This window comes from Symphalangus syndactylus, chromosome 7 (genome assembly GCF_028878055.3).
Source record: "Symphalangus syndactylus isolate Jambi chromosome 7, NHGRI_mSymSyn1-v2.1_pri, whole genome shotgun sequence".
NCBI lineage: Eukaryota > Metazoa > Chordata > Mammalia > Primates > Hylobatidae > Symphalangus > Symphalangus syndactylus.
In genome coordinates, this window is record NC_072429.2 from 10,568,963 (window position 1) to 10,578,634 (window position 9,672).

A 9,672-nucleotide genomic window follows, 5' to 3' on the forward strand; every position below is an offset into this window, starting at 1 on the left:
TAATTTCCGTAGGATTTCGGGGAACAGGTGGTATTTGGTTACATGAGTAAGTTCTTTAGTGGTGATCTGTGAGATTTTGGTTTTGGTGCACCCATCACCCAAGCAGTATACATTGAACCCAATGTGTAGACTCTTATCCCTCAGCCCTTCGCACGCTTTCCCCTGAGTCCCCAGAGTCTATTGTGTCATTCTTATGCCTTTACAGCCTCATAGCTTAGCTCCCAGTTATGAGTGAGAACATACGACGTTTGGTTTTCCCTTCCTGAGTTACTTCACTTAGAATAATACACGGTGAAACCCCGTCTCTACTAAAAATACAAAAAATTAGCCGGGCGCGGTGGCCGGCGCCTGTAGTCCCAGCTACTCGGAGAGGCTGAGGCAGGAGAATGGCGTGAACCCGGGAGGCGGAGCTTGCAGTGAGCCGAGATTGCGCCACTGCACTCCAGCCTGGGCGACAGAGCGAGACTCCGTCTCAAAAAAAAAAAAAAAAAAAAAAAAGAATAATAGTCTCCAGTTCCATCCAGGATGCTGCAAATGCCATTAATTCATTCCTTTTTATGGCTGAGTAGTATTCCATAATATATATATGTATACATATATATACCAGTTTCTTTATTTTTTATTTTATTTTATTTTATTTTTATTTTATTTTATTTTATTTTTTTTGAGACGGAGTCTTGCTCTGTCACCCAGGCTGGAGTGTGGTGGCGCGATCTCGGCTCACTGCAAGCTCCGCCTCCCGGGTTCACGCCATTCTCCTGCCTTAGCCTCTCCGAGTAGCTGGGACTACAGGCGCCCGCGACCACGCCCGGCTAATTTTTTGTATTTTTAGTAGAGACGGGGTTTCACCGTGGTCTCGATCTCCTGACCTCGTGATCCGCCCGCCTCGGCCTCCCAAAGTGCTGGGATTACAAGCGTGAGTCACTGCTCCCGGCCACCAGTTTCTTTATTGATGGACATTTGGGTTGGTTCCACATTTTTGCAACTGTGAATTGTGCTGCTATAAACATGCGTGTGCAAGTATCTTTTTCGTAGAATGACCTCTTTCCCTCTAGGTAGATACCCAGTAGTGGGATTTCTGGATCAAATGGTAGTTCTACTTTTAGTTCTTTAAGGAATCTCCACACTGTCTTCCATAGTGGCTGTACTAGTTTACATTCCCACCAGCAGTGTAGAAGTGTTCCCTGTTCACTCCATCCACACCAACATCTATTATTTTTTGATTTTTTGATGGTGGCCATCCTTGCAGGAGTGAGGTGGTATCGCATTGTGGTTTTGATTTGCATTTCCCTGATCATTAGTGATGCTGAGCATTTTAAAGAAAGCATGCATGAACGAGGAAACACTTACACTACCCTAGTGATGACCATTAGGTTTTATCGTGGTCAGCAGCTATGGGGTGTGTTGGGTTTTGAGTCAGTGGGATGAGGAATGAGTGAATTATATCACAGGCAACTACATGGGGACGGGAAGTTTTAACTAGGCCAAAGGTGAAAGGGTATGGCTGGGTTTCAGACAACTTATGCCAGACCCAAAAATACATGCAGAGACAGCAACTATATAAATTTATGGCATCTGGTGTTGGTATTTTCACAAATTGTGTTCAATTTATGAAAATTCACTGAGAGGTAAACATTTAGCTTATGCACTTTACTGTCTTTGTTTTATGCTTCAGTAAAACATTTATAAAGCAGCTTCCTCTCCCACCATAGCTCCCCAAACCCCTGTTCCTCTTTTATATAAGAAAGCATAGTTACCAATTTCTTACCGATAACCAGATAGCCATTCTTTTTTCATGGCTATATAATATTTAATTATAGAAGTGTGCCATAATTTATGATTTTTTTTGAGACAGAGTGTCACTCTGTCGCCAAGGCTGGAGTGCAGTGGCACGATCTCAGCTCACTGCAACCTCCGCCTCCCGGGTTCAAGTGATTCTCCTGCCTCAGGCTCCCGAGTAGCTGGGATTACAGGTGTGTGCTATCATGCCTGGCTAATTTTTGTATTTTTAGTAGAAACGGGGCTTTACCATGTTGGCCAGGCTGGTCTCGAACTCCTGACCTCAGGTGATCCACCTACCTTGGCCTCCCAAAGTGTTGGGATTACAGGTGTGAGCCACTGCACCTGGTCCATAATTTCTTTTAATTTTTATTTATTTATTTATTTATTTATTGAGACAGGTCTCACTGTCACCCAGGCTAGAGTACAGTGGCACAATCACAGCTCACTGCAGCCTTGACCTCCTGGGCTCAAGCAATCCTCCCACTTCAGCCTCCTAAGTAGCTGGGACTACAGGAATGTGCCACCACGCCTGGCTAAGTAGTTGGGACTACAGGTGCGAGCCACAACACCTGGCTAATTTTTGTATTTTTTTTGTAGAGACAGGGTTTCACCATGTTGCCCAGTCTGGTCTTGAACTCCTGAGCTCAAGCAGCTCTCCTGCTTCAGCCTTCCAAAGTGCTGGGATTACATGTGTGAGCCACCACCCCCAGCCTATTTTTAAAATTCCTTATTAGTGGAATAGATATAAATCAAAGTTATTATTAAAGCAGCTGCATCTGGAAAGGGATGGAGGGAATAAGGATTTAATTTTATTTGTAATAATTTTGTTCTTTAAAACATACCTGATAGTTTAGGACTTCTGCTTCTGAGAAGATGATATAGACATACTTTTCTCCATTCTATTTCTGTAGAATTGATAGTAACGAGCCATTGCAGTCGGGATCTGGCAGCAGAGGCTGTGTGTGGTCGGAGAAATGCTTGAGAGGATAACATCCGATTTAGGAGTGGACAGGGTATGAGGACAAAGAAGTGGTAATGGGAGACCTTGCCTTTTTTTTCTTTTAATCTTTTTTGATAATACATTTGTGCATTATTTGGTCGTTCTCTTTAAATTCATTTTTAAAGGTAGAAGCAAATCAAGAGTGGTAGATGCTGTGCCAAGGAAAGTAAGGGATCCTAGGTTCGAATCCTGTGTCTGTTCGCAATTCGCTCCGCGACCTCAAACAAACGACCTCAGTTTCATCTATAAAAAGCTGGTAACCATCGTCAGTTGCCAGGCCATGAAGAGAGTCAACGGAAATAAGTTTTTATTCTAGGGCACCCGCTCTCTCTCAGGTAAAAGCCGCGCCCCAATCAGGTACTGCCGCGCCAGGGCCGCGGGACATCTCGGGATTTGTGGTCCACCCGGCGGAACTCGCGGTCCCGGCAGGCACCGCGGCGGCGGCAGGGCGACGTGGCGCGGCCGGCTGCGGCTGCGCAGGCAGGTGGAGCAAGATGGCTGTGGAGCTGGGCGTGCTGGTCGTCCGGCCCCGGCCCGGAACCGGGCTGGGTAGAGTGATGCGGACCCTCCTGCTGCTGCTGTGGCTGGCGACGCGCGGAAGCGCGCTCTACTTTCACATCGGAGAGACGGAGAAGAAGTGCTTTATTGAGGAGATCCCAGACGAGACCATGGTCATAGGTGCGGGGGCGGGGAGGAAGGGGCGAGTTTGGAACGTGACCGTGGTCTTGGGGCGGGGGAAGCGAGACAGCTCTCTAGAGCCGGGAGGAGACGGCCTCGCCGTGCCCAGGCGGTCGCGGAACCCATGCCACCTCGCGATCCTCTGACCTGGGCTCGCCCTGCTTCCCTCAAGGAAACTACCGGACGCAGCTGTATGACAAGCAGCGGGAGGAGTACCAGCCGGCCACCCCGGGGCTTGGCATGTTTGTGGAGGTGAAGGACCCAGAGGACAAGGTGAGCCAACCCCCCCTTCCTCTCCGCCAGCCTCTCAGTTAGGCGGGCTCTGGTACTTCCTGTTCTAGTTCCTGCATCTGCTAAAGTGGGAGAGACAGTTGATGTTGTGGGAATATCCTAGTGACTTGCGTGACCCTGCCAAGTTAGTTACCTTCCCGGAACCAGTTTCCCGGTCTGTGAAATAGGCGGATTAATTGTGGTGATAAAAATCAAAGAGTTTTGTCAACTCTTAAAGTCGTCCAGACTTTAAGATTTCACAGAACATGATACTTTCCCCACAAAATGAGCAGCTTTTAATCTTCACAAGTAAGGATATTAAAACGAACGGCAAAACCCTTCAGCTCTCACCTTCTGTCACTTTTCATTAAAAAACAAACTCATGGCGGGGTGTGGTGGCTCTTGCCTGTAATCCCAGCACTTTGGGATGCCGAGGCGGGTGGATCACTTGAGGCCAGGAGTTCAGGACCGGCCTGGGCAACCTCCGTCTGGCAAACCCCAGATGGAGGTTTTTTGTATTTGTAAAAATACAAAAAAAATTAGCCGGATGTGGTGGCACACACCTCTAATCCCAGATACTTGGGAGGCTAAAGCACGATAATCGCTTGAACCCGGGAGGCTGAGGCTGCAGTGAGCTGAGATAGTGGCACTGCACTCCAGCCGGGACGACAGAGTGAGACGCTGTCTCAAAAACAAAAACAAAAAAGAACCCCCCAAAAAACAACTCACACCAAAAAAGTTGAAAGGGCATGAGCTATAAAGGAAAGCCCTTCCCAAGAGCAGTCAGTCACTTGCCACCCTGGTGTCAGACTCTCAGACTCTAAACACCTGCCGCAGAGAGTTCTCACACAAGCATATGGCAACAGCTGCTGAGCAGCTTTGAATCTTTCAGTGTGGTGAGGTGTGAAAGGCTGTGCCTGTCAACTTTTGCAGTACTTAGAGCCTTAAGCACTGTTTTCCTCCATTCCCATCCCTACCATGATACTGGCTGAAGCTTGTTACCTTCCTCCAGGTCATCCTGGCCCGGCAGTATGGCTCCGAGGGCAGGTTCACTTTCACCTCCCATACCCCTGGCGAGCACCAGATCTGTCTTCACTCCAATTCCACCAAGTTCTCCCTCTTTGCTGGAGGCATGCTGGTAAGTGGGCCCATGTGAGACTTGCAGGTTTCAGCCTTCATCCTTTGGTGAGGACTGGGGGACCCGTGGCGCTGTGGGTGTGAGAGGATTATGTCAGATTTTGTGTCTCCTAAGAACACTGGGTTTCCAGTGGATCTCCAGGACACAGTGACTGAGCTCTTTGTATACTTGAGCTCTTTGTATAATACTTGCTTGTGTGCCCAGAGCCCCATGGGGCTAAGACACTGAAGAGGGCCCAGTCTGTTGGCTAAATGAACAGATGAAGGAAAGTCGGGGATGAGCTGTCAGTCTCTGGCAGGAAGATGGAGCAGGGCTACCAGATTTCCCTTATCTCCTTTGTCTGTCTTCAGAGAGTTCACCTGGACATCCAGGTAGGTGAACATGCCAACGACTATGCAGAAATTGCTGCTAAAGACAAGTTGAGTGAGTTGCAGCTACGAGTGCGACAGCTGGTGGAACAAGTGGAGCAGATCCAGAAAGAGCAGAACTACCAGCGGGTGAGTGACTGGGCCGGGAGCAGTGGGCTTCTCCCTAGAAGCTGCCCACCGGCTCAGCCAGGAATTTCACATTAAATTCATTCTGAGACCCCCAAGGGACTTACCTGCACTGCATTGTAGGTCGTGGGGTGGGTATTACTAACTCCACCTTGTAATTGAGGATACAGACTCATAAGAGGCTGTCATTGCCCTAAATCACAGCTACACACAGAATGGCACAGTAGGATTTGATACCAACACCTTGGGTGCTGTTTCAGTGAGTCCACATGCTCCCAGGACTGGGGTCTCAAACTTACCGGTGACCAGGAACCAGAGAGTACCATGAATGAATCTGTGACCTTAAGGACTAGTAGGCAGTGACCCATCTAAACAAGCACAGCCACTGTTCAGTGTCACCTGGGGGCCTCCTTGCAGAAATACCAGCCCTGGGTTTACAGATATTCCATTTTTTTCAAGAGAAATAGGATTTTTATGTGAACATTTTAATTTATTTTTTATTTTTTTTCTATTGCTGCTGCACAAATTACCAGTGTTTTATTTTTTTTTTTTTTTTTGAGACGGAGTCTCGCTCTGTCACCCAGGCTGGAGTGCAGTGGCGCAATCTCGGCTCACTGCAAGCTCCGCCTCCCGGGTTCACGCCATTCTCCTGCCTCAGCCTCTCCGAGTAGCTGGGACTACAGGCGCCCGCCACCACGCCCGGCTAATTTTTTTTTGTGTGTTTTCAGTAGAGACGGGGTTTCACCATGGTCTCGATCTCCTGACCTCGTGATCCGCCTGCCTCGGCCTCCCAAAGTGCTGGGATTACAAGCGTGAGCCACCGCGCCCGGCCACCAGTGTTTTAAATGTTGACAAAAGACTGTGCACTGTGTGAGCCCAACAAAACGTACATAAAGGCCAGATCCAGCCCCCAGCCTGCCAGTTTACAGCCTGTGCCCACCATCTTCAAGGAGCAGTCTGGGAGACATAGGCAGAGGGCTTAGGGCAAGTCCACTCCTGTGTGCTCCAGGGCAGCTCTGCCTCGTGGGGTGATACCGCAACTACCTTACCTCTCTCCCAGGCACCAGGGCAGGACTAGGTGAGGGCTATGCCTGACAGATGAAGAAACAGACTTGGGAGAACGAGTAGGTTGCCTGAGGGTAAAGATAGTCCCCAGGTAGAGTGACACTTTGCAGGCACTTGGCTGGAACCTGGGCAAAGCTGGCTGACCTTGGGCATCCTCTTGGTCTGGGAATCCAGCAGTTATAGCAGCCCCAGCCAACTCAGGCTCACCTTATATTCCCCTACAGTGGCGAGAGGAGCGCTTCCGGCAGACCAGTGAGAGCACCAACCAGCGGGTGCTGTGGTGGTCCATTCTGCAGACCCTCATCCTCGTGGCCATCGGTGTATGGCAGATGCGGCACCTCAAGAGCTTCTTTGAAGCCAAGAAGCTTGTGTAGCTGTCCCAGGTGTCACAACCCATCCTCCCAGGCTGGGGGAGAAAGGACCTCCTGGAACTGACTTCTTCTGTCAGGAGGACTGGTTTCCAGCCACACCTGTTCTGGAAGGGAGAGGGGCTGGAGGCACCCACAGGCACAAGCTGAAGGCAGCAGCTTGGCTAATACTGAGCAGGTGGTGGGGCAAATTCCTGCCCTGTCTCTCTGGCCTCTGAGCCCTTTGGCAGTAATCACCCAGGGGCTGGTAAAGCCCCTCCTCTTGGCACCTCAGAATCACAGTGTTACTGATCAGGGATGTGAGGCTGCTGTTGGGGGTTGGGGGAGGGGAATGGGCAGGCAAGCCAGTCTTCTGTCTTCCTTTGCTAACTTAGGGTTTTAAGCAAGTTGGGGTATGGTGCCTGTCATACCCACCTGCCACCCTGGGAACCTCACTGTTCTCTCTTTCAGCCTAGACCTGCTGATCCAGGGTGTGTGTGAGTTGAGGGTGGGTGGAGGGGTTTGCAGTATGGGAATGTGGCCCTGCGGTTGACCTGAGCTGCTTCACATGGTTGTCCATTCTGGGGCTTAAAGAACTGGGACCAGGCCAAGTAGAGGCCTTGGTGCTGGTTGGGGTGGGGCCTACAGAGTCTTAGTTACTGATTTCATTTTCAATAAATTTAGGTTTGTTACATGAGTTTCCCAATTAAAAAAAAACGACTTCTTGTCCAGTGCAAGTTACTCAATCATCAGTGGGCATAACTGCAAGGTGCTTCAGAGAATGTCAGTTCTTCCAAAGAGCAAAGCACTTCACATTCCAAAGTGAATTCCCACCAGTCAGCTTCATTCTTTCCTTCTTCTCCAGGCCTTCCTGTGGCAGGGAATAGTGGGTTTGTCCAAGATTACACAACAAGTAAATTGGGCTGGGGCTCAAATCTATACCCTTTCCTCCGTGCCAGCTCCCTGGTGAAGTTCCCTCTGTTTCTAGAGTCAGTAAGCAGGATTGTCATGGATGCTGCCAGGAAGTGCCTGGTAAAGAGGTGCATTGAGCAGAGGAGTGCTACAGGACAGCCACCCTGGGCTGGCAGGGACAAGGATGTTGATGGGCTAAACCAACAGCAAGTGATTTCAACCAGGATCATGAAGGAGAGGAAGGATTCTGCTGGAAGGAGATGGCAGGACAGGGGTGGTTGGAGAAGTGGAGGCAAACAGCTGGAATGGAGGTGGATGGGTGTTTAGTTTCAGCTGCAGAGGGTGTTGTGAAGAAGCTGGAAAGGAAGGTTGGATTAGAGTTAGAGAAGCCTCGAGCCCCAGGTAAGCGATTTGGACATGCCCACCTTTCAAGAGGGGCTGCAGGCACCCACAGGCACAAGCTGAAGGCAGCAGCTTGGCTGGCTTAATACTGAGCAGGTGGTGGGGTAAATGCCTGCCCCCTCCCTCTGGCCGCTGGGCCCTTTGCAGTAATCACCCAGGGGCTGGTAAAGCCACTGAGAGCCCTATTGGCACCTCAGAATCACAGTGTTACTGATCAGGGATGTGAGGCTGCTGTTGGGGGTTGGGGGAGGCAAATGGGCAGGCAGTTTTGAGAAGAACCTTCTGACAAGAAATGTGAGGGAGGTTACAGCAGTGTGTGAGAAAGAACGGGAAGAAGGAGACAAGTTTGGGGGCTGCTTCCCCTAATGGGATGATGCAATCTGGGCTCATGCTGCCAACTAATTCTTCCACATGAAAAAAAAAAGTTTTTTGGCCGGCCATGGTGGTTCACATCTGTAATCCCAGCACTTTGGGAGGCTGAGGTAGGTGGATGGCTTGAGGCCAGGAGTTTGAGACCAGCCTGGCCAACATGGTGAAACCTCATCTCTACTAAAAATACAAAAAAGTAGCCAGGTGTGGTGGCGTGTGCCTGAAATCCCAGCTACTTGGGAGGCTGAGGCAGCAGAATCACTTGAACCCAGGAGACAGAGGTTGCAGTGAGCCAAGATCGCACCACTACACTCCAACCTGGGCTACAGTGAGACTCTGTCTCAAAAAAAAAAAAAGCCGGGAGCGGTGGCTCACGCCTATAACCCCAGCACTTTGGGAGGCCGAGGCGAGCAGATCACGAGGTCAGGAGATCGAGACCAACCTGGCTAACACGGTGAAACCCCGTCTCTACTAAAAAAAAATACAAAAAATTAGCCGGGCGTGGTGGCAGGCGCCTAGTCCCAGCTACTCGGGAGGCTGAGGCAGGAGAATGGCGAGAACCCGGGAGGCGAAGCTTGCAGTGAGCTGAGATTGCGCCACTGCACTCCAGCCTGGGCAACAGAGTGAGACTCCATGTCAAAAAAAAGAGTACTTTTAAAGAACAGCTTTAAAATTGCAGAAAAATTGTGAAGACTTTCCCTGTTATTAACATCATGCATTACTTTATCCAGACTTCCTTAGTTTTTACCTACTGTCCTTTCTCTGTTCCAGGATTCCACATCACATATAGTCACTGTGTCCCCTTAGGCTCCTTTTGTCTGTGACAGTTTCTTAGACCTTCCTTGTTTTTGATGATTCCTTGACTGTTTTGAGGAGTACAGGTCAGGTGTTTTGTACAATTTCTCAGCTAGGATTTGTCTGATGTTTTTCTCATGATTAGACTAGAGTTGTGTGTTTTTGAAAAAAGACCACAGGCTGGGCATGGTGGCTCATGCCTGTAATCCCAGCACTTTGGGAGGTAGAGGCAGGCAGATCACCTGAGGTCAGGAGTTCGAGACCAGCCACCAACATGGTAAAACCCCGTCTCTACTAAAAATACAAAAATTAGCCAGGCGTGGTGGCAGGCGCCTGTAATCCCAGCTACTCGGGAGGCTGAGACAGGAGAATTGCTTGACCCCGGGAGGCAGAGGTTGCAGTGAGCTGAGATCGTGCCAC

The 9,672-nt window shown here is 49.7% G+C and overlaps 1 protein-coding gene across 10 annotated transcripts in view; it reads left to right on the forward strand.

The window, feature by feature from the left end:
• The window catches only part of TMED9 (transmembrane p24 trafficking protein 9), a 48,120-nt gene extending 40,615 nt beyond the window's left edge, over window positions 1-7,505 (forward strand). For 5 of the 10 annotated variants that reach the window (XM_063642592.1, XM_063642591.1, XM_063642597.1 and 2 more), the window contains 6 exons: window positions 2,694-2,795; window positions 2,908-3,460; window positions 3,633-3,733; window positions 4,743-4,868; window positions 5,219-5,365; window positions 6,652-7,505. In XM_063642592.1, the coding sequence (XP_063498662.1) occupies window positions 3,277-3,460; window positions 3,633-3,733; window positions 4,743-4,868; window positions 5,219-5,365; window positions 6,652-6,801 (708 nt within the window). In that variant the 5' untranslated portion in view covers window positions 2,694-2,795; window positions 2,908-3,276 and the 3' untranslated portion in view covers window positions 6,802-7,505. The remainder of the gene's footprint in view (window positions 1-2,693; window positions 2,796-2,907; window positions 3,461-3,632; window positions 3,734-4,742; window positions 4,869-5,218; window positions 5,366-6,651) is intronic. The other 5 variants (XM_063642593.1, XM_063642594.1, XM_063642595.1 and 2 more) reach the window with 2 other exon arrangements.
• The last annotated feature ends 2,167 nt before the right edge of the window (window positions 7,506-9,672 follow it).